At 30.4% G+C, this 26,865-nt stretch overlaps 1 protein-coding gene across 3 annotated transcripts in view; it reads right to left on the minus strand.

Annotated features, from left to right (window-relative positions):
• The window catches only part of LOC142323088 (uncharacterized), a 162,982-nt gene extending 152,423 nt beyond the window's left edge, over nt 1-10,559 (minus strand). Inside the window, exons 1-2 of one of the 3 annotated variants that reach the window (XM_075362262.1) lie at nt 10,336-10,559; nt 764-875 (exon numbers count right to left, since the gene is read on the minus strand). In XM_075362262.1, the coding sequence (XP_075218377.1) occupies nt 764-806 (43 nt within the window). In that variant the 5' untranslated portion in view covers nt 807-875; nt 10,336-10,559. Of the gene's footprint in view, nt 1-763; nt 876-9,946 lie in introns of all 3 variants that reach the window. The other 2 variants (XM_075362261.1, XM_075362260.1) reach the window with 2 other exon arrangements.
• Between the last annotated feature and the right edge of the window lie 16,306 nt (nt 10,560-26,865).

Consider the following 26,865-nt stretch of genomic DNA (forward strand, 5'->3'; position numbering starts at 1 on the left):
CAGCTGAAATTTACAGGCAAACTTATAATGTTTACAGGCCGAATATTATGAGTGACGCTAATGTAAGACAAAGGTGTCATTCATTTCGAAAAGGGCAAACGAATATTCATGATGAACGTAGCAGCCAGCCATCCTGATACCAAAGGATCTAACTGAAAAATTTGACAAAGAAATGTTAGAATACTGGCACTTCATCTTGTCACAATTATCTCTGATGTTTCATGATCTTTGATTTTTGAAGTTCAGACTGAAAAATTGTGTGCCAGATGGGTGCCAAGGATGTTAATCAACACACACAAGACATCCTGTTGCACACAAGCATTTTTGTGGCATTATAAAAATAAATGTGATGAATTGTTTGATCATACTGTTATAGAGATAAAACCTGCATTTCTTATTTAAACATCGAGATAAAGCAGCAGTCAATGTAATGGCAGCATTCAACATCTCCTGGACCAAAGAAGTTCAAACAAGAATGTTTATAAAGAAGCTAATGGATACTGTTTTCAGGGTCATAAAGGATGTGGAACAAAAACTACTGTGAATGTTAATATGTATTGCAAAACATTAAAAAATCTTAGAAGATCTATAAAAAACAAACTTCATAGGATGCTATCCTGCAGGATTTTGTTTTTGCATGACAAATGCTCGGCCACACACAGCAATGAGGAGAGCACAGAAACAAACTACCCCTTCCATCCAAGTGAAGTAAACATGAACTTACAATAATAAAAAGTGATATTTTAATAATAACCCTATTTACCTTCACCATCATCTTCTGCATTTTCAGACTTTGATGACACCATGTTATAAAGAATTTTCTTAAGACACCAATTACCGATTAAAATCAATAGTAGACCAAATTATTTCATAATCTGAAAAAAAATTATTTAAAAAAAATAAAAAACCAAATAATATTTATCACATTAACGATGATAAATAAAATAAAAATATTAATATAAAGCTATAATCCTAAGAAAAATAATAGTTAACCCTCTACACTCGCAGAACTATTCTCAAGTAAGTCAATGTTGTATTAAATAGTCAATTTATTGTGCGTTTCAATTTCATAATTTATTATTTACGAATAACTACAAATTTTGAATCCAACTTTTTTTTTTTTGCTTTCTATTAAATCTCTGGATTCTAAACAACTGATGGAAAACCTACAGTGGTGTCATGGAAAAAAGTAGCTCTTTGCAGTTACACTTAAAAGATCCCCTCATTGGGAAAAAAGAGTATTTCATTCTGTTTTAATACTTGATCTTATCTATGATATTACTCAAGTGAGTTTTAATTTATTCAACCAACACATGTACAAATTAAATAACCATTAAGGACAGAATGGTGAAAGGGTAGTTAAGAACATAATGTTCATTAAAACTGTTAAACTTATCAACTCACAAAAAGTCTGAGTAACCTGTCTGAACAGGAAACAGTAAGCACATTCATCTTGGGCGCTGAGAATTTAATATTGTTCTCATAATCTTATTCTAACTCAAAACTAACAATTTTGAAAATCAGGGATTATGGTGTGAAGAATTATTTGCCCCAAACAATGGCAGTCAGGAATCCTAAAGGAGGCAACCCTCCACCTCATTACCTCCCACTGGGTAATTCTCCCAACTAGTTGTTTTAGGATTCAGAGACAAAAATTTTATCATATAAAAGACCAGATCTTTCAAAGCAAGTAAAGTAGTTTTCACTGAAATATATTTCAGAGAAACTTGTGAATATAACAAAATTTTATAAAATTGGTTACACTTTGGTAATTTTTAATTTCTTGATATTGTAAAATTATAAAATCTGGGTTCTTGTAAAAGATATTAGGAAAGCAATGATACAACACAATTAAAAATGTAAGTGAAATCATTTTTTCACATTTGGCAGCATCGCTACATCAGACACAGCCTGCTTGTGTAGTTTTTGGATCTGTTACAGCTACACTGTGCTAGGACTGTGTTTTTAGAATGACAGCCCCAAACACAAAGTGTGTCAAGTGCATTGTCATTACATATACACAAACAGCAAAAAATTTAAAATGCCAACAACTTTAAAAATTATAATGGCTTTCATCTGTAACAGAAAGGAGCTGCTTTTCATCAACTGCCTTTTTGAAGAAACATAGTAATGTTGGCTGTGATAAGACCCTGAAAAACGTTTCAGGCAATACTAAAAATCAATAAAAATTTGTTTTACACTATCCAGATGTAAATGCATTAAAAAACAGCATTAAACTTATTGCTGCCAAGCTTACTGAAGGGAAAGTGAGGAATGAAATAATTTCCCACTACATTCTTCACAGAGCTGAATAGATTTTAAAGGAACTTTAGGTGAAATTCAGTTCTATAAGTAACACCTCAGGAACTGGCTGTATATTGAATATAATTACTCTCAGAAAAAGCAACAATAACTGGTGCATCTGTACCTCACATGTTTACAATCATCATAGCAACAAGGACTGGGACTGCATCATAACAATAAGAATGACCAGGACTCCTAATTTAAAGCAACAGATCAATGCATTCCTTTCTGTTATAAAAAATTACAGCATATAAACTGCTGTCACTAAGCAGGGGAATATTAACCATGGTCTTTGTTTACTCCAATGTCAATGTGAAATAATTTTATACGAATTTAAATGACCACAAAAACTAACATTCTTGCCATGTGCTACAAAAAGCCACACAATGACTTCACACAACAAATAATTTCAATAATTCTAATTAAAATTGACTACTATTGAAATATTATGAATTAATATACCAGAATTAATTCTTTTCAATTTCTTTTTCAAATGGGAGCCATTTTAATAATCATATTTTACAAAAAACTTAATTATTTTAAATAATAAATAAAACAAACACTGACCCATTTTTAAAAATCCAAAAAAAAAATCAAAACGCTGCCCAAAAATTACTAGCATTAAAAAAAAATTTAATTCTGGATTCTTTTTCACTATAAATAACTAAAGCTTCAAATTGGACATACGCAAATTTAAAAAATCAAGCAGTATTTCTGGAAAAAAATGGTATGAAAGACTTTTTCTCTCAAGTCTGTGGTAATTAAATGAAGAATAATAAATTAATGGTAAATATATAAAGAGAATGAATAAGATATACTGAAATTTTAGCATAACAAAGTACAGAGTTCTGATTTAGACAAAAATTTGATCAGTGAATTCTCAAAATCATAATTTAATAAGATTAACAATCATTTTAATACAAGATAAACCAAACATGTTTTGGTTTCTGGTTGTTTGTATGATTAAAAAAAATTTTCATGTATCAACAAAATAACTCAGAATGTACACCACCAGTACTGTATATACTTATTATATTAAAGTTCAGAAGCACAAGTAAAAACTACAAATGAAAATTTCACTTCATAATAATAGTCAGTTATTGAAAGTTATATAGACATTTTATTAAATGATACATACACACATATTTTCTTACAATTCAAATTATATTCTTCAGTCATAACTATAAAAAATGTGAATACTAGTTTTCTCTAGAATACCTTAGGTTTCTTTTGCGCTGGTCATTACAAAGTAAAAACTATTCTAATTTTGGTAACATGTCAGAAACATATCTGGTAGAAAATGTCATTTAGTGCGTCATTTTCCTTCAATTCAAGAAATATTTCATCCAGACCTTTTTAAACTTATAAACGTTAATCAAATATAAATGAGATACCTGTTCTTCCCTTCCTTTCATTGTACAGCATGGATGTTGTGATTCATTCAAACATCTTCAATCGTACAAGTCATACTGACCTGAGCATTTTACCATTTCAACAGCCTTCTACTGTTATGATGCTACAGTAAGAAATACTGATAGATAGTGAGCAACAACTCATAAAATTTTTTTTTATTTAAAAAGTAAGCCATCTGAAATTCTTACAGCAATCAAGCACAATGGAATTGAATGTTTTGAAATATGAAGCACTATGAGATTAGGTAAATTCAATTAATGAAGGAAGAGAGCTTGAGATAAAGGAGCCTTACTCTTTGTGACCAAGAACACCTGTTTTTGTTTAAATAAAAGTATTGACAACTAATGAGATTCTTTAGGTCAATCGGTGAATAGCAGTTAAAGATAAAGATTATAAACATTTACAATAAAGAATCATTCTCCGGCACCTAAAAAAGTAAGAACAGTTTTTTCCCCATGTAAGATATAGTATTCCAGGATTCAACAGTGTTATTATTACAACTTCTTTTACACTTAAGTATAAATTCCTAGTACCAGTCAGTTTTTTTATACGAAAACTTGAAACCAGCAAGCCATTCCAGATAAGAACAAGCAAGTTTCAGGTTCACATATTTAAGACAAAGCTCACCTCAAAATGTTCTGCCTCATCCATCATACAACCTTGATTTGGAAAATCACTTTTTTAACCATTGAGGCAATAATGAGAATGCCATTGGAAGAATGTAGAGTTGCAATTGAAATACTTTTTAGCCTGAAGTTTAGAAACTTCCAAAATGAAGGAACAAGAGGAATCTCTTAAAAGGTGTAATTTTTTTTTGAAATGTTTTATTTGAACCATCACATTAAAAATGAAACGTCTGATACCTTCTTTTACAAGTCTACTCAAAAGGCTCTTTAAAGTATAATCCTTGTTTACTACATATACATTGTCTAGCATTTTTTTTCCATTCCCCAAAGGAATTACGAAAAAATTTTCTTAATGAATTACCACTGTCTTGTTTTGGAAAGGCATTCAACTACGTTTTTAAAAATCTCCTCTTGTATACCAAATAGTGATCTTTAAGTAGCGTTTAAAATCTGAGAATAATCAAAATTCACAAGAAACCATACCTACAGGAAGATGCTTGACAAACCTGAGAAAATGTATGTTTAGTTAGTTTTGGATTAAGTGCAATGCATGAACTGCTACTGTCATGAGGGGGTTTCCAGAAGCACAATTTCCACAGGTATGAATCTTGAGTGGTGAACAGCATCACACAAATGATTGTGTACTTCGTTAGGTTTATTTAATGTTTAACCTGCTGAAGGAAGCATATTAATAATTTACAGCTCCACCGTAATGAAAAAGTTGGCTTGCTAATGATTTGCAAGAAAGCATTCCAAAGAAGCAGGCCATTTCTTTTAATGATTATAACATAAACATTCATTTATTTGTTTATTCCAAGAGGATTGTCAGTAAATGCTAGCTGAATCTTGGATATAATTTCAGCTTACATATCATACAATTGTTTGTAAAATTTAATGTAACTGTACTTTTCAGCACATTCTGTAATCAAACAAAATAATATGATGGAAGTATAATACTACATATAAAAAAAGCATAACAAATTTATAGACTACAGGACAGAAACTAACTTTACTGACATAGCTTCCGCAGATGTAAAATAATGTTAACTTGCCAACCATGACCTATCACCTTCTGATTCCACCTACTTCTCAAGAAAAATAATAAGTTTGAATACTTTGTGAAGCAGATATCATGCAGTGGTAACAGAGACCAGTATGGATTTTTAAAAAAAATTGTTTTCAACATTCAGAAAACTTCTGAATTGCTTTCAGTTATGACTTAAGACATACACAAGAACTAATGTAACAAATACAATCTAACACCAAAGACAACAAATAAAATATTCAAGTTAATCAAGGTTTGGTTTAAGTTAGGTTAATCCTAACAAGCGCATTTACAATGTGGCTCAGTATCTGAAAACTCGTAGAAGATGGCAAGCATTAGCACAGCCTGGAAGGGAATGAGGTGTCAAGAGTGACGGGTTGGACAAGTCTGCGGAGTGCCCTCTTGAACATGAAGGGGGTCGCTTTGGTGCGGTGAGGCTGTGGACACTCCACTCCCAGTACCTGAGGGCATTGCTCATGTTTTTAATGATTATGGCCGATGGTTGTGTGGGTAAGTGATAAGTAGTTGAGTTGTGTGTGTGTTAGTTGGTGGGTGTAGGTTTTGTGTACTCTGGGTGAGTTGTGGAAATTTAATTAATTTTTGAGTGTACTTAGGTGGATAAGTTATGTCTTGGGGCAATGTCTTCTTGATTGTGGTGCACTTGTCTTGTGCTGGCTTGATTATATGAATTTATAAATGTGTCGATATGTCTTAGTACCTTTCGGGTGTTCTATTTTTTCTGAATGTTTTTCTCTTTAGGTATTTGTGGTGTGCGTGTAGTGGTCTGGTATGGATAATGTTTGCTAGTGGAGACCGAATGTGTGTGGGCGCTTATCCCCCATCTTGAAGTAATGCTTTATTAGCAGTTTCCCAGGAAGTGGGGTCGCCAGGGGTGGAGGTTTAGTCGTTAGTGTGCAGGAATACATACGCATTTTCTGTAACAGCTTGCGGAACCTGTTAGCGAGGGCGACACTGCTTCGGTGCCTGTAAATGGGGTTCCTCTACCTCAAAAAAAAAGTATCCGAAGACTGAAAATTCGAGGCCTGGCCAAACTAGTTACATTTTAATATTTTCAGTTCCTCGATACTGAATACCAACCATTTACACTGCCATTTGTTACTATTGGATTTAATCTGACAAGCTGGTTTGAAGACCATAAAAAAGATAAACTTCATACTTTTTTAATGACAACACAAATACATAAATTTGTGCGACAAGAAACACAGATGCCTACAGGTCCAAATTAATTAAACAATATCAGATATCCTGAAGACATCTGGAACACCATACAAATCATTCATCAACTCAGTTTATAATTCATTCATATGGCAGTTTCGCTAAGTTAAAATTAATTTCATCCGTTTATTATGAATCACATTTTATATATCTTTTTTGTAATGAGGATGATAAATAGTCTGGTTGAACCAATTTCAATAAATACAATTTGTAGTCATAATATAATTTCACAGCTACCATTAGTTTCTGTTTAACTGCACAACCTGGGCTGAAAACCACATCAATGTTGCATGTACGTATACCCTGTTGCTACATGACCATCGGACGTAGCTTTAGACTGGTCCCAAATGAATTAAGTTGAATCAGGTACCCCGACAACTTAGATAATATAAAAGAAGTAAATTTTCATTGTTTCACTTTTTATCAGTACTTTAAATAAGCATTAAGAATTAGTACGTATGCATCTGAGCTAACATACTACATACACAACTCAACTGCAATATGGTCATGAAAATTCACTGCCAACTACTTGAAAACCATTGATCAAATCTTATAAGTATTAAACTCAAAAAAGGTGCATGTACACATATGGCTGTAATATAGATGGCACCTTCTGATCGACACATATCTTCTAAACTTTCCAGCTGTGCAATACATAACTCAAAGAACAAGAAGTCAGTTTTCAGTATAAAAAAAAACTTACTCTCAAAGACTCGTTCTTTTACTTATCTCATGTGAAACCATTTTTCACAGCACAAACCATACTGCTGAAAGTACTACCCTTCAGCCAAAGTACTCTTTGGCTTCAGTCAGTGGGACTTGCTTTTTAATGCAAGGCTTGTCCTAAGGCCACTACTTCCAAGAATGTCACTTTTATCAAATGAACTTAAAAGTTTAAAAAAGTGCACTTTAATAGAGATCTTCAACAAGCTGATTAATGTAATATAAAAGTTGCAGACAGTTTCATCCTACATACCAGAGTGATAAGATATCCATCTGGCATTCTTTTTAATAACTTGTTTTCTTTTTCCAAAGTTCACCTGCGGTAGGTTTTTCTTCCTACATTCATTCTCTACACAGATAAATCGTGTGTATATTCAACTCAAGGTTCTTTGCTTTAATAACCATTAGTAAGTTTCTCATAAACACCCATACTGAAGAAATAACAACTTGACTAAATGCAACACAAAGAGTAAATGTTGAATATTAATTACTTCATGTACCTTTACAATCCAAATGTTATTAAGACGCTCAAAAGAATTCATACTAAAGATCCTCTTAAAGGATCACTATAACATGATATGCCATCACTGCTCACACAATGTATATTCTATATATACTCTGATATATTTGTCAAGAACATATAATACTATTGAATAACCCTTGTAGCAACAATTTTAATTTGTCATTAAATCAGTCTCTTCCTTCAAATGTTTTCTACTTTTGTTCAATATTCATAACAGCCATTCAGATTCTTAGTTCAAGAGTAAAACAATTTCAATATTAGAATAAATATTTAAATTGTATTACAAAATAAACAAATCTATTAACAAGAAATTACCACTACAAAGTCACTGGACTGTTCAGATAAACAAGCTCTTTTTTGCTGATCACACTGAAACAAATGTTATTTTGGACAATTCACAATGTAGCTCTCTGCATATCAGAATGAAGGACTTCGTTCTGTCTACTGAAAATCCACTTTAAACACACTAACAGAAAGAAGTACCTACTGGTATTTTAATGTAGGTCATGTAAATAAAACTTTTTGCATATCATCTTCAATCAATAATATCTGCATTACTATAATTTCTCTCACTTATATTTGGAATTACATTCTTCCATGTGCTACTTATTTCTTCCATGAGCTTCCGTTTTGTTAAGTAATCTCAGGCTGATATAGTAAACAACAATCTTATACTACTACCAGATCTTCCTTTAAATTATCTCTTATTGATAGAACAATTGACAACCAGCAACAAAATTACAAATAAAGTATCAAAATGTCATCTTTATTCGTTTATTTCTTGTACAAGTGCTATCTTCAGCACTAAGTTTCCCAACTTCATATATATTATTTCTAGCTGGAATAATGTCCATCAACTTTGAAAGTAAAATAAAAACGCACCAAATAGTAGATAACTTACAAACAGAAAACCTAAATCTCATAAACAACCAAAATTATCCAGAAGACTTACTCATAATTATTCATGTCACACCTACTTTCTGTATTTGTCTAGAATGGTAAACTCATACATTGTTGAAAAAATCACAGCAGACAGCACTTTGTCATCATTTTTCATTTCTTCCCTACAAACTGTTAAAAAAATTTTTTTTTTATTTTCCAATTCAGAAACATAGAAAATCTGAACAAACATGAAATCATATCTGAAATATAAACATAACTTTAATGAAATAAGGATCTCTAGGCCCACAATAAGTTTCAAACATATATCTTCATCTGATTTTCCAAATGGATCACACTATTTTGTTATACTGACTAGCTACTCATTTTTGCTAGTTAATTTCAAGTAGTGGCTAATAAAAACAAATGTAATATCTAGGCATAACGATAGCTTTTTAACAAACTACATTCACCACACTTTCTACTCCAAAGGAAATAAAACTGCTAAAAGAAGAGGCAAAATAGCTGGGATATAAAATTAAGTAATCTTCTTTTTTTTTATCAGACAAAATATTCACTATGAATCATTAATTCTTAGTTCTCATAAAAACTCAAATTTAAGTTTAATTAATTTGTACAAACTATTATCAAGCTGTTTCAAGAGTGTTTAGTAATGAAAAGATTGCATCAAATTAACACATATTCCAATCCCAAAACAAAGATTAAACAGAGAAATAAATACCAGACGTTAGATTATTACATCATTCAAATTATCTTATCAGAACTTTAATAATTCCTTTTAACTTCAAGACTTTTAATCAATTACAGCTGACAGCAGGAGTGAATAATACAAATACCTAGTTACTGAAAAATTCCATTAATGTGAAGTAGTATGTTAATTACTGGCTAACAGAATTATAAATTATGATGGGCCAATTAAGTTACTGGTAAATTCCTGTAAAGAGGAAGAAGTGAACAACTGGGTTAGACAAAATATTAAATTTGGATAAAGGTTATCCAACCATAAAGTCCCAGTACATTCCAATCTGAAAAACCCTAATTCAAAAGCTAATTCCAGTCCATCACGCTGCAGGCACTTTCTTAAAGTACAGCTTTAATTTAGAAATTCATCATTAAAATATACAAACTACTACCACCCAAATGTCTCAACAATTTACGAACACCTTAATTACTCACACACGACAAAATGATTAATTTCCCACTTTAGTATGACGCAACCTTTCTCAGTTTAATTCATATTTCCACTTCACAGTTACAGAAAAGAACTTCTCATCATTTGATAACCCAATTAATCACTGACGAACAATGGGTCTAACTTTCGTATTTGTCCTTCGCAAAGAATTGTATCCATTAAAACAAACAGGAATCTGCATCCACTTTTGCAAACGTTGTTCAACGAAAAAATGTTACTTCGTGACCTTGGAACAAAGCCTTGAGTTTCCCACTAGCGTACCCGTAAAAATAGCCTTCTCGAAGAGGAATATCATCTACAAAATGCTTCATTTATCGCTAATGTATAAATACGAAAGATATGTAATTGTAATTCGTAAAATCGTTTTACCTACTCCTACAAATTTTGTCAACTGCCATTCTCGACGACGTAACAAAGATGGTTAATTTCTTGAATAATTACCAGTTCTATTTCATGGAAATCTGTTCATTGTAAAATTCACGTTAATCACAAATAGTATTTTATACCATAACGTAAAAAACAATGATGTAAAGACTTCTAACATTTAAAACACAATTGATAACACAAAACACTTAAATCAACGACTTCTTGTCCCAAACATTCTTTCTCCTAAACCTAAGCGGATGTAAGAATATACACCCCACTACTTCATTACCAACATGACAAAATATTGTTTCTATTATTGTAATTTTTACTGTTATTGTTTGCAGTATTATTTACTTCTATCAAATAAAACTTTCTTATATTTTACTGACTGTTAGGAGGTAAATTATTTTTAAATAGTAGAAATATATAATACATTCTTAAATATATTATTTTATCAGAACTGGCTGGTCGAGTACGTACAGTATTTTAAACGTGATATTAAATGAACTTCTCTTACAGTGGATTAAATGAATACCTCTTTTGAAATCAAATATAATTTTTAATGAATGTATTCCAATTATGAAAACTGAAACCTGATGATCATTACCGTGACAGAATTGATAACTTGTAACCAGTTTTAATGTGAAGGGTTATGTTAAGTTTGTCTAGCAAACTTATTTGCTCACCATTAAAAATCTCTTTTGAAGTACGATTTTAAAATTATGTTCGTATTTTGGAAATGAACGTGGGTACTAAAATATTTTGTGATTGATTATTGGGTAAAATTTGAACGCCTTTTGTAATACTTAACATTCCTCTAGAATCTCATGGAATTTTTCGTTTTATTGTTAGAGCGAGTGGGAATTTTTCGTGCTCGTAACAGCGATTTTGCTGTTTAATTTGTAAACTCTACGGAATATTTGTTTTTAACTGTACCTGTGTTTTTCGTTTAGTTTTTAGTTTTATTCGTATTCTACTGCAGCGGGTTGTGAGGAGGCCAAAGCTTGCTGTGTGCACTATTCCCAACAAAAGGAACAGTTTTCGTTGCTAAGAATCAGTTTCTAATCACTTGCCAGCTTCCAACTTCATATAATTCTTTGTCATTTGTTACATCGCCTGAAATTATTTACATATACTTTTAACTGATATAATGTAAATTACACTGTTAGTCCAGTTATTTTTATATATTCACCTGTTAATTTCAATTGGCATTTTAATTTCTCTTAAGTACTGCTAAATTTTATCATTTTTATGTGAACATTGGAACAGGTTTCAATGTTCTGGCTGGTGACATTTGTCACCAGCTACTGTACTTGGTTGTGAAACCCCACGTCTTTAATACATCTACTTTTAAGTTTGTAAACTGTTTGCTATGTAAGACTTATCAACATTTTATTATTCATAATGTCATGATTCTCCTTAAAAATGTTTTGTGAAAATATTGTTCTGAGATGACCTTTCACAAACCATTTAATCAATTATATTAATTCTAGATGAAGTTAGGTAATTGATAAGTGTTTTATTAATTGCAAGAAGTGTTTCTGCAAATTATCATCTGTACCACAATCTATGTAAAAGTGTTTAATTAAATTCATATTTTTTATCTTGACGATAAAAAAGTAAGAGTTAATCAGATTGAATCTTATCAAAATAGAAATCAGATATTTCATTTATTTTAAAATGCTGTTATTTCCATATTACCTTATTTACATTTAACAGAATGTCCAAATTGTATTATATGCAAACATTAGAATTCCCTTTTTTTATAGTTTATAAATCTTTCTGTGAAGTTTTTTTTAAATGATCTGACGGTTTTACTATTATAATTTTGTTCACTATTATAGTAAACTATTTTATAAATGCCTTTGGTTGGAAAATAATCAAAATAATGCATGAAATGTTTCCTGTATAATTTATAAATGGCTTCTAGCCTAGTTGTACAGTTTTATTATTCTTATCAAAGTGACACTTATGTTTGATTCATTATCTCAAATTGATGAATTAACATAATGAAGTAATCTGGCTAATTGCAATTCTGAACTATTATCTACCGCAAGAAAATGATTCAACATTTAGATTGTTATGCCTTTTTTTAGTATATCTTTGTACTCAATCCCAAACCAAATTTTTAGGAATCTTTTTTTTTTGTTTAATTTATAAGACTATCGTGTTCAAATTCAGTATAAATTTAAATAAAACAAAAAGTACTAATTTTCTAAATTACAAATCATTAAAAAAGATTGCTTTTTTATCAGAGTTAACAGTGCTTTGCCACACTTAAATAAATTCAATATAAATTTTCCAGAAAAAAAAAATAATAAAATTTATTACTTTTTATGTTAAGATTTTGTGGTGTGTTAGGGCTGTGTGTTTAAATATATATATGTGTCATATTAAAACACTAAATTGTATTAATGAAAACTTATTACAATATAGAAGTACTGGTTACTCATCGACAAGCCCAATACAGTTAAATATGTAGCACAGAAAAAATGGCAAGTCACCCACACTTGCGGATGACGTCCAATGTAAAACTACAATACAAAATAAAAAGCTCTACTTGTGACAGAAAATACATAATACCTACTTGCAATAACGAACAGTCTTGCAAATTTCCATCCTTACCAGAAAACAAGTTTACTGTGTTGCTTCAAAACTATAAGCAAAATATACAAGTTCACACAATTATCTATAAAAACACAGTAATCCAGGAGTATACAAATTTAACTACTGTAATTGCAGTAAAAACTACATCAGACAGGTTAAACTCACATTCACCCACTGACACAAAGGACACAAACAGCAGAAAGGACTTTTGCAAATCACCTCAAGAAACGGAATGCACAAACATTAATCAAGATATGCAAATTGTGTCATAGAACATAAAACCAAGATCTCATTACTGCATGAAAATAATAGAAATAATACACACCAAATTTGATAAATAAAACTTATAAAATTAACAAATAAAACATACATATATTATTCAACTGCATGTCAAAGGCATTTATAATTAATTACCCTTTCATAATCAATTTATAAGTATCCCAGGTTTATTATTACAAAAGTTCCAGCTGTACCCTGTACCCGAGTGATATTAAGTTCTAATACAGTTAATAAATTTTGTTCCCTTGAAAATATTATTACAAAACACTTTTATTATATATAACAACTTTCTTATATTAACAGGGAGCCAAAACAATATTAACAAAAACATTTTTCTTGACAGACTACAATCAGAATTTCAAAAATTTTGGATGATGTATGGCATACATCACCCATTGAGTTACTTATATTTCTTAAAATAAATTGGTAGTTTTTTAAATCCATCCTAAATGACGATTAAAATAAACAAAATTGTTCATCATCACAAGAGAAAATATGTTTTAATCTTGTGTATACAAATTAATATAAAACAAGGTAACTGTTTAGAAATGTGCATTCAGGGAGCATCCCAACCCCATAGGGGAAGACACCCGCCTTGTGACGCTTCCGGTCACCACATCCATTCTTAGCCCTGATGGGCTTTAACAGGAGTTGTATTTGCCCTCTGATTTTTTACCTCTCATAGTAATTCAGAAAGAACAGTAAATGTTCTCAGTTATCACCTCTTAGAAACTACACGTGTAAGATATTAATTATAACGTGCTGATTTTGCATAATATATAACAGCCACAAAAACTGCTTATTAAAACCCAAAACGAATCAAATATACTATTTGATCACATGCTAACATTTTTCTTAACACTAGTACCATCTGAAACTCCCCTGGGTATTGCAATTATTTTAAAAATGTGTTCAGGGAGTCAGTTTTTAAATAATCAGAATACGTAATTTTATATTTAATTTAAAAATAGTAGTAAATAAATATCAAGAGAGGAGTAGCACCCTCATTTAAAAATCTTAAAAAAATTTATTGAGCAAAGACTGTTGAATATGTTATTTATTGTAACATTTATAAATTTTTTTCTAAAAAACTATATTTTGTAATGCTATTCTTTGAGTTTAAATCTTTTACTTGTAACATTTTTTTATTATAATGCATTGCAAACAATGTCAAACAACTAGTTTTTATCAAGAGAGGATTAAACATGGATATTTCTATCACAACCACTGTCTATAGTTGATAGTAGGGTCTACTCTTTAAATACTGGATCACCAGAAAGTTACCTTTTTTTAGAAAAAAGTTTTAAAAAAAATAATTGTGCTCAAAATGTTAAATTACATATAAGAAAAACAGACGTGAAAAATTTTAGTCAATATCTAGGTAAGAGAAGTATCTTATTTGAATTACCAAAAAGGAGCCTTCCTGGAGAAAGATCATTTAAGAAAAAAATAAAATGAAATGTAGTGTAGGGTGGTTCAGATTACTGGAACTGGAATGTAAAGTATTGGTTTAGTAGAAATAGGAAATTCTATGTTTAATCTACTTATATGTTAATGTAGGTGATTTGTATTCATTCTTGCAGCGTTCTTTTCAACTGATTTTGATCATTTTTTGGTTAAGAGATTATTGTAGTAAAACCAACAATTTAATATTAAGTTCAAACTAGTATTTCTAAAACAGCAGCAGATATTGTGAATTGCTTGAAACTGAAAAAGGTATAAGAAATAGACTAATATTTTTGTGCATTATGAGTACATATTATTTTATAATTTGAAGACTTGCAACCCCACAGTTTGGAAAACCTATGAATAAAGGTTTTTTCTCTTGTCATTCAATTTGATGCTTTCTCCACTCTGATCTGTGCATCTCCTGACATAAAAATATATATATGTTTTCTGTCAATATTATGCATTTCATATTGTACTAGCCAGTCAATAATCCTGTCTGGCCAGGGGGCTCTGCCCCCCTGTGTTCATTACACTAATGCTTGTGAGAATAATAATGATAAATAAAAATTTAAGCCTGTTTTTTCAATTTAAAAAACTATTAGTATAAGTATATTGCAATTTCTTCAGAGCAGCAATTTGGTCAGTACAGGACCTGAAACTTTGACTGATCTGAAGAATGTGAGTTTCAAAGTAGTCACCCTCCGCCTTAAAAACAGCAGTCACAGCTGGTACCCATCCTTCATACCAGTAAAAATGCATTTTGTAAAATGTATGTGTTTTGGCTGGTTCTTAGCCAAAAGGCTCAGAACCTGGTTCTTAGGTGACCATATTTCATTTCTCATTTTTTATTTTTTTTTATGTTTTTTAGTCAAGTAACCAGAGGCATGTGCAACCAGTCATGTCACACATACAGTAACAGTGACAGTGGTTGTGTTGGTTACACTGTTGTCACACCACAAAAAAATCAAAATTCAGAAAGATCTGAAAATGGTTTTTATATATTTATCTGTAGAGTATTTGCAAACCCAAATCAACTGAATATCTCATTTAGTATAGTCGGTAATGGGGGAAATTTACATCATTGTTTAACATTTTTTTACCTTTCTTCACCCATTTAAAAAAAATAGAAATTGGTTTTTAGATAGTCACATGAAGATTACAAACACTAAAAATCAAGTTGATATCTTCGTTTTTTACCAAGAAATTCAAAAATAGTAAAATTTGATGTTACTCCATTTAAACTAAACTCTGAATTTAAAAAAATTCTTTCTTAACATGCACTTTCACAGTGAGAGGAACATGTATACAAATTTTCATCAGTTTTTCTTCAGTCGTTTTTGACAAATGTTGATTATGAGTCATTCAGGACATATTTTATAAGTACAGATAATTTTTTTCTTTATAATTTTCGCTCTGTGCACTTCCTTTAATACCAAATTAATAAAGTTTGATGCTTTAAAACAAGACCAACTAATCTTCTTTTTACCTGACTATAACACACTTCTGTATTTCCTAATTCTTTACAGAACTTTGCTACACCAACAGTTATATTTTGTATACATGGTTAAGTAGTATATTACAAGAGTGTTGCTAGAAACTAGAAGTGATTGTTCTAGTAGTTCTAGCTATAACAATGGCATATGACACTAATTTAGCGTAGAATTGGTGATTTAGTTTATACTATATCCTGCCTTTAGGTGTTTATAAATTTTATAGTACATAATACAGCCTAGTCCTTTATGAATTTTATTGCACATTTTTTTCTAGCTTATTAGAAGGAACTGCTGAAGTAGGTATTTTCTTTTACCCCTTAAATGTACCCGATAGTTGCAATATACACATTCCAATACCTGGAAAAAATTAAGAAAAACTCATCACTAATATCCTTCCCAGAAGTCTGTGACAGCTTTTAAAAGTTGGGTCATTGTAGTCTTCCACAGATTGTCTGGTTTTAAAAATACTATTTATATAATTTGTCAACAAAGAGGTAAAAATTCCCTCTACATGTTGTATTCACTCAGGAATTAATTAAATGCTATCACTTTGATAATTAGTATTCTTCTTAAAATTATTAATGGTTGCCCAACAAAATTAAAACATATTGGAGGTTTAAAAATCCACTAAGCCCTCTGCCTAAGTTGTTGGCTGGCAAGTGTGTCAGTCAGCAATAACACTTGAAAATTCAATACAATAAAATTTCTCATAATGGTGGCTATCCAACCCCATTATAAACAAGATGCCATATAAAATACAAAACAAAATAAGGCTAAAATAATTACAGTCTCTTGAAAAACAAAAGTATGGGTACCGTGATACCCCCTTGACTGATAGGGTAGAAATTGGATCAAAGCTGGAATATGTATAGCCAAATTTCATTTTTTTTTAAGGTCAATCAGTTTTTAATATGAAACAAAAAACTGTTTCGAAATAATTTTGAATATCCCTGTACCTAAAATCTGATTGATCAAACCTTTGGAATTTTAAATAACTTAGGTACTTTCTTCATACTAAAACTCAATTTTTTTATGACAATTATACAAAAAGTAAAAAATTAAACATTTTGAAAATTACCTGTCCCCCTTTTTAATTCTGTCAAAAATTTAATGTTACTCGTGTCCCATACATAGAAATTTTTTGAACCATTTTCAAAGAATTTACGTTGAGCCAGTCCAGAGATACTAATCAAAATTCAGGAAGATGTATATGTACATATACATCTTCCAGATATTTCTTCTTTTTTTTGTCTTTTGGACTAAGGGGATCTTGAAACATTAACATTTGTAAAATGTTATTACCCTGATACCCAAAATTTGTCAGTCGCTATGCTTTCCCATTATAGCAACAATAGAGCTATAGTTTGAAAAATAAAAAAAAAAAACATTAGTGAGTGGCAGATAATGTGTTAATCAAAATCAACATTTTCAGAAAGAAGGTTGCTTCTTATACAATTACAGAGTGCATAATATTACATAGCAAACTTAAAAATACATACTGACTACCACAACAACTCAGGATTATACAAACATAACTACTGTCATTGCACTAAATATTACATCAGACAAAATGGACACATATTCACCCACAGACACAAAGTACATACAGGCACTACACAGTAGAATCAACTTTTGCAAAATTATCTCATAGAAACAGGATGCGTATACAAAGACTCTGACAAAAGTGTGCACATACAGCACATAAAATCATGATTTCAATACATGAATGGAATACACATTGAATGTAGAATTTACAAACACATTAAATTTGGCAAAAAAGACTATTAATCCAAAAAAAAATTATATAGCATATATTGGTTATATATCTAAGGGGTTTTCTAACTTTTAAAATGTGTATCATTCATAGATGTTGTATGGAAAACTCCACTGAAGAAGGTGGAGATAATAATCTCTTAAAGGCATTTAGAAGAACAAATTCCATTAATTTTTAAATAAGTTTTTAAAAATGTTTAAATGTTATCACATTTGTTTAACACACATGCAAAATAATTATAGGACATAAACTAACCATGGGGTGAAAATACAATCCATTAGCCTTAATGCTTTCTTTGAGAAAAACTGAATAAATTATAAAAAAAGGAAACTCTACAAATTACCTTAGTGATCACTGCACCATATGATGCTAAGTGCAAATATCTAAGCTGTTGTTGAGTGAATATGCAATCTTATACAATTATGTCATTACAATTTTATTTAAATCCATTGAACAATTAACCCCCAATTATCTACAGTCAATCCAGTGGCTTGGGTTTTTCATTAAAACGAAAAACAGAAATGAATACAACAAAGATTTTACTATTTTGGTGAGTGTTTCAAAAACAATCCTTTTCAGATAAATGAGTGAGGCAATTGCTGTTCTAATTTTGAAATGCTACATGACAAATGCATTCAGTAAATATAAAAATTTGAGATGTTCTGTAAACATGTACATAACATCTGCCCAAAAATGTAAATAAAGAAATCACGCTTACATACCCTATAAATGTTTCTGTATATGTAACGGTAATTTGTTTTGTAAATTACAACAGTAAAAATATTAAAAACAAAAATTATGTTCTGCTGATCCAAGTTAAAATTCAAATGTGTTTTAAGTTTGATTTCAGAATAGGGAGAGGGAAATTTCAGTGTCATACATGGCAATACGTGATGAAGTTAAAAAATGACCTAAACGTATTCAAATTTCTGGAATAGTGGTCATTCCGTCATTCCATCAGTTATATTTAGTGAAAACACACTTATGTAATGGTCTTAAAGGACCAACAAGCTTGAATAGTTGTTAAGGTACAAACTAGCTGTTTAACAAAGGTTAAACGAATCTAACTAAATCACAGGTATTTCAACAGAAAGGAAATATTTTCACCATCCCTCATTTCTTTTATTGAAATATGATGTATTGTCTTTGATAAATATTTTGGTAGAAAACAGTCTGTCAATCAAATCTGTGGGAGGATTACTGAAGAGGTTACAGAAAGTACTGAAAGAATATGTCTGAACATGATATAAGTTTAAGTAAGAACGATGGATTAAGATATATATAAAACAAATAGATTAAATTTAGATTTAGTAAGAATTAATAATTCAAGATAATGGTGAATCATCATTACATCAGGTAATTTTAGTATATTTAAAAGATCTGAAAATGGAAACAAAGAAAATGCAAGCTGTTATAATGCGTACATTCACTTTTTCAGTAGAAGATAAACAGAATAAGAAAGCATAGATGAAGGAACATACAACAAAGTATGAAGAATTGATCATATTTAATAATAACAAAGAGGAATTGTTATTTATTTTACATATATATATATATATATATATATGTGTGTATGAAATGAAGGTAAGCTTCAAGATGCTAAACAACTGTAAACTAGCTATTGTAACATAGTTTATAAAAATCATAATTTAAGGCTAATGGATTTGTAAGAAAATGTAGAAGCTTCTAGATATCTTGCACATCTTTGTTGATTTGTTAAATAAAAGCATGTAAGCAGTTGCATCTCTTCTTCATATATTAAGTGTATTCATAGCTTGTACAGTTGGATCATCAGGTCAGAATATGTTATTAATGAACCTAACAACAATTGGTGGCTGGAAGGGAGCCCAACAGCATTAAATATAACCAGTCCAACTTGGCCTATTGAACAGGAAGGTAAATGCCAATCTTCTGCACCACTCGGCAACCATAAAACAAATATATACAAATGAATGAAGCTAGAAAGTACAGACTAGTAAAGAAACATTATAGTCATCGGGTAAAAATTCAGAAATCAAATATTGGACTCGCAATTTAAAATGGGCAAGAATACTGATCATGATTTGGTAATGATAAAATTTAAGTTAAAGTTTAAGAAAGTGAAGAAATAATAAAGATAGAGAGATAAACTGGAGACAAAATATTAAAGATGACAATGGCAAAAAATATTACATATTAAATTTTATTAAAAATAAACCACCTTTTATAGAAATTTGAGATACCTGTCTTATCTTAATTTTACCATGAAAGGATAATTAATTTTTTATCAAATTGAAATTTTATAAAAAAATTATCAAATCATTTGAGGGAGAGAATTAATTATAGGATTATAATAAATTACAATACAATTTTGAATATGCAGTTTAATTAAACATTTCAATCATGACAGAATGCACGATCCCATGAAAGTACTTCCATGATAAAATTAAGGTAAGATATCTTATTTCAATATTCTCTACTATGTGGTTTATTTTAATAGAATTTAACTCTACAGAGGAATAATATGACTTAAAAAGATTAATTTCAGTAAAATAATTATATATATATAGATTCCCCAGCAGTTTTATAGTGGTATTAATAAATAAAATACTAATGAATATGTCGGGTCTTTCTTAATAACGAACGCGGACAATGAATTTACCAACAAAAAGTGTTCAATAATTTCTGAAAAACTGACAGCAGGAATAAAAATTATTTTTCTTGCTGTATTTTATACGCAGTGTGATTGTAAATCTGTTGTGAACTGCATTATTTCTCGCCTACACGCTAATGTTATGATTTTAATCAACTCATCATCCAGCCTGATTCATCAGTTGCTGTGCAACAGTATACTGTACATTGAACACATGTAATATTTTTGTTACCTTAAAGTACTTTTTATTGTAGTGCATTTCTATACATACGTTTACTGTACGTTCAATTTTGTGTACTTCATAAAAATCGTTACCGCAACTTAAAACGTCTCAAAAAAGTAAACACTTGACAAAAGAAAAAATAGCAGCCATAAATGTCTACGAAAAATAAAATCTCAGTGTGCATGATATGGCAAAACGTTCTGATATCGGGAAAACTTAGAAAAGCTATATCTTAAAAAGCAAATTTGATATCCTAAAGTCATGGACTGAAAATGATAATCAGTTTAGCAAACGTGCATTTCCTAAAACGCCAGGCCTAGCAGTTACCCATCGGGTTGGTCTAGTGGTGAACTCGTAACTGCACATCAGCTGATTTCGAAGTCGAGAGTTCTAAGGTTCAAATCCTAATAAAGGTGAATGACTTTTATACTGATCTGAATACTGGATCGTGGATACCGGTGTTCTTTGGTGGTTGGGTTTTGAGTAACAACAATCTCAGGAATGGTCGACCTGAGACTGTACAAGACTACGCTTTATTTACAGTCATACATACCATCCTCTGAACCTTACGGTGGTTTTGGAGACTAAACAGAAAAAAAGGCTTAGCGGTTTATAATATGACTTATTTTGCAGGGATCATGCTAATGACATTCCGGCCTGTGGAACTTTGGTACGTGAGAGAGCCCTAAAAATTGCTAAAGAACTTGGTTACGATGAGTTTAAAGCATCGGGAGGCTGGTTAGATAAATTCCGAATTAGACATAACGTTTCATTTAAAAATGACGACTGGGGCTACAGATGGAGAATTTGCTATGACTAGAAGGAAATGTTAAATGAAATATGCGTGAGTTATAATGAAAGAAACATTTTCAATTGTGATGGGACTGATCTTTTTTCCGGGCTTTGCCCAGTAAAACAATATGTTTGGAAGAGAAAAATGTAACAGGTAAAATATCAAAAGAAAGACTAAAAAGTTATGTTGGCTGTGAATGTGTCAAATGAATTTGGAAAACCATTAATAATTAACAAAGTTACGATGCTTTAAGGGAGTCAACATAAATTCACTAGAAATTGAATGGTATTCATATAAAAATCTTGGATGCCTAGATACATAGTGATGGACTGGTTGTTAAGTTTTGATGGTTGAATAGGAAGGCAAAATAAGAAAGTCACATTATTCTTGGACAATGAAAAATCCCACCCTAACGTAAGCTTAGAAAATGTAAAATTGATATTTCTTTCGCCAAATACTACTGCAGTATGTTAACTGCTTGATCAGGGGATCATTCAGAATTTAAAAATTCAGTACAGGAAAAAGAAGTCGCGGTACTTATTGTCAACAATAAATGAAGTTACGGATGCTGATGAGCTTTCTAAAGCATTCGTATTGGACGCAGTTTTACGGATTCGTGTAGCTAAAAAGCAGGTTACTACTACGACAGTGAGAAATTGTTTCGTTAAAGCCGGTATTGTATTATATCTCCACATACTAACTTCTGTTCCGACATTAAAAATCTTACTGAAGCATATGAAATTTCTCCGGAACAGAATTTATTACAATAACTTACTGAATCATTTTGAAACTGCAGAATACCCAACATAGACTACTTCCAAAACAGACGACGATGCCGGCCTCCGTGGCGCGAATGGTAGCGTCTCGGCCTTTCATCCGGAGGTCCTACGTTCGAATCCCGGTCAGGCATGGCATTTTTCACACACGCTACAAAACATTCATCTCATCCTCTGCGGAATAATTGCTTGACTGCGGACCCGGAGGTAAACCCTCCCCCCCAAAAAAAAAAACGGACGACGATGAACCCGGATTATCACCACCAGTAAGAAAGCAGCAGAAGAGGTTAGAAAATTGAAGCAATATTTCTTACAAAAAGGATTACCAAGAAGGGTTATTTTAATATTAATATCACAAGTACAGTCGCTTATTGAAAAATATATTTACCAGGACTTATTTCAAACTAAAATAGACAGCTATTTTAAACGAACTACGTATACGAATTTGATTTTTACATTATTTTCTGTACAAGTGTTTTGATTAAAATTCTTGTATATTACAGCTTCTTTGATTAATATTTTTATAGTTTATATTGTTTTTTATTCCATTTTAGTATATTGCAGTAATTTTATTCTCTTATTCTGTTGTTCAATTACAGTATAATTATTTTTATTCAAATATGAACACATAGGGCGGTATTTTATTTTCAGAAAAACAATTTAAAAAATGGATTTTTGCAGTCATTTTAATTAGCAACTGATTTTTTTTTAATTTACATCAAATAATATGCAATACTGTCGTTCATTCAAAAAAATTTTTTTTTCAATACAATAATTGAACATTATACGTTTTTAATAAACCAACATAATTTGTTTTTCTGAATACTGGATGCCTCTAAATAACGAACAGATTATTGTTCCCAAGTCATGTCCAATATTGGGTAGTTTTGCTGTACATGAAATGTAAATCTGTAAATAAACCTGGTTGATGAAAAAATACAGTGAACAGAAGAAAAGTAGATGAAGCAGCAAATTGAAAATATGAAAACACTAGAAAAATGAAGTCTAAATATATCTGTACCACAAGTTTGGATGTAAGACTATTGTTAGAATAAGAAAGTAGCTAATATGTAATAAGAATATCCAGGTGGAAAAAATCTATATATTTTTCTCTTAATATACTCAAATGAAGAAAGAGAAAAAAATTATGGTGAAAGGAGATTCACAGTAAGATCTGACCATGAATCACAACCAATTTTTTTTTTTTTTTTTAATGATATAACACTAATGTAGACAGTTTATAAGATATGCTGAAGAATTCAGAACTGATTCTAGAACATTTTCCGCATTAAATATATAAAATATGAAGATAATGGTAATTTTTAAGGTCATTGTAAAAATAACATAAAGTTTCACTTTGTACATTATTATCTTATGTTTAATTTAATTTTTTTTACATATTGTCCTTTGAGCCAATATTAACACCCATTAGCACAAAAACTAATGGTTATCATAAAGCCATGTTTTAAGCAATCATATATTACTGTAAACATAATTATTTATGTTAAAAATAAATTCATATGCAACTGTAAAATAATTTCTTCACTTAATTATACTTTTACTTTTTTTTTCATGATGATACTTTAATCTTGAAATCAAAGCATTTATAACAGTGGTCAACATAAAATTTGGAACTGAAAAGGGAGTAGGTGTTCTATATAGTATTTTATATGCTGAATCTGAATATGTGTTCCGAAACAAACCCATCATGAAACTTTCTTAAGTTACAACCCCTTAAATTTATTTGTTCCATCATTCATGGAACAAACAGTAAAAATAAGTTAGTACACGTGTATTGTATGTTTGCTTATTCATATCTGATTTATATTGTGATGCATGCTGTAGACCTATATTTGACACATTAACAGTCAAATGATGTCATTTCACGACATGTCAGCGAGTCAAGTAATGAGTAATTCAACGTGATGAAATTTTCGTCAATATGAGTTCAGCTCTTGGTATGACTTGCTGTGTTCTTTAGTTGTGGTTTTACCATACGCATATTATAAAGATAGTTTCAAAGTGATACCATAAATTTAGTGAAAGATATTTATGACAGAACAACTTTTGGTATTATCTTATTAAACATCAAGGTTTGTTAAGTTGTACGTGTGTATTTTATTGCACTCCATGTGAAACAATTTTATGAAGTATTTATAAATTAAAAGTACTCCTACTGATTGATAAAAAGAGAATACTTCACTGAACACAAAAGGAAAAAATAAATAAGATAAATGTAAATGTCTGCGAAATAAAGGTAGGAATTTTAATTGTAATTATTATTTTTGTATTCTATTATTTAAGAAGTTTCTCAATATTTTAAAGGGTTATAACTAAAAACTTGAGTGTGATGAAGAAAAACTGATTTCATTTTAAGATTCAACATAAAAAATACAATCTAATTACTTTTACAGTAATTCACACTTACTTTTATCTCAGTTCCAAATTATTATTTTTTTGCTGATCTGTGTAATTAATGATTGTGCAAAACTACTGTTGCAGAAATGGGCTTCCCAAGGGGGTTTAGTTCCACAATGTCAAAAGGTTAGTAGCGGCTTAGGTATGTTGTAAGTTATATTACATTAAAAAAGCAATCTTAGTTATCCAGATTTCCAGGTCTAACAAGTTAAGTGCTAATAACTTGCCAATTTTTATATTATTAGCTGTTGCTTTTTTTAATTTATTTGAACATAAGATTTTGGGTTTTATAGGAGTCCTCATCTTGAATTCTGCCAAAGGACTGATGACACACTGACATATCTATGGTATTTTATAATGCTGTTATTCAAGATCAGGCAGCTGGCTTGGGTTAGTTTATGTTGTGCTGTCATTCAGAAAGGTGTATTCAATAAGTATGATATCTCACCCTGACAATTTTTAACTTTTTTTTTTTAAGTGCTCATTTCATTCTCACGGTTTCTGTATTTCATGTGATTATTTAAAGTTTATCGTTGTTTCTTTTATATAAAACATTATTTCAACTGTGCTGTTCATATGATGACCTAAAAAAAATTACCAAATGGAAAGTGATCACACAGGATTCCCACAGAGATTTCATTTTCAGTTTCTCTGAGCCTCGATATATCAAACAACTCATGACTCTTTCTTGCAGTACATTTTATTGCATCACAGAAAGGAAAATTAACAAATTTTTATTATTTAATATGGCCTCCAACATCCCAATAGCTGTCTATATGCCTACCTTTTATTAATACAAAATTAATTATGTACAAAACTAAGAAATCAGAGTTAAATAAAAAAATGTATAGAAGTAATATTTGCACGCTATAAAACGAAGGACGTAACTTCTGACTAAATGCACTTAATATGTGAGGAACTAAATTATTACCTTCAAATGAAATAATTGCAATGAGGAACTAAAAAATAAAATAAATCTACATTGAATAAAAGGTACTTACAAGTAATAACATAAATTAAATTCAGGTGAACTTCACATAGAAACTAAAACTTTACACATGAACTAAAGAACCTAATACATTGACTAGGTCAATGTACAACTCACTCAGTACATGTATTTTAAAATAAATATTATATGTAAAAAGGTAACCAATAAACTTTAAACAGTAACTTAAGGACAAACAAAATTAACTTTAGCTGACTTTGCAGAGGAACTAAACGATGATATAAACTAATAGTTTGACACCGACTAAAAAAAAGGAATAACTAAAACTCTCTTTTTGATAACATCACTTAGGAAGAAAACACAGATTATTTGAACTTAGGATAAGGCAAAAACCAGAAATATTTCTTTTGATACTGCAGTACACCTAGAGTTCAATTTAAAGAATCCTCTAACTTTTGAATTTTTAAGTTAATTGCCTCTTCTTTAATCTGCAGTTCATTTATCAGGAACATCACCCTCTTCTTTGATCTTGTTTCTTTACCATTTTCCAAGTAAAGGTCATATTGCTTCTCGCCACTTTGACAGTGGTTAACATTTTCAATCTATTTTAACTTTCTTTGAACCTCCATAAAATTTCAGAGCATCATAAACAATCCTTTGGTTTACAATACTTCTTTTTGGTTTTCAGAAAGTAGAGATTTGTTTCCTGAATCTGAATTTGTTAGAGAATTGAATCCTGATTCCACACTAGCATTACAGTGTGAAAAAATTAGTGCTAGTTTCACAACTTCCCACAACTCAGAATATTTCTTGTTCTTACACAGCAAGACAGTAGATAAAAATCATCTAGTCTTATTTCTTCTTTGTCTGCATGAAGAGCATCTAAAACAGTATAAAAATTTTCTTTAAGACCACTTTTTGCCTCGTTACAGAAGTAATCATACAGAGTTTTAGTTTTTTCAACAATGTCTTCTGAGATTGTATTTTTTTAACAGAGGACTTCAAGAAGATTGTATATTTGTTTCTTTCCAAGATCAAGTTGAGAAATAATCACTTCAGGGTTTAGAAAAGTCAGCCCAGCAACAGCTTTGAACTTCAACAGGCTTCTCTGTTGAAGTTTCTGGATAGTTTTTACTAGAAAAATCTT

This window comes from Lycorma delicatula, chromosome 4 (assembly GCF_047948215.1).
Source record: "Lycorma delicatula isolate Av1 chromosome 4, ASM4794821v1, whole genome shotgun sequence".
In the NCBI taxonomy this organism is placed as follows: domain Eukaryota; kingdom Metazoa; phylum Arthropoda; class Insecta; order Hemiptera; family Fulgoridae; genus Lycorma; species Lycorma delicatula.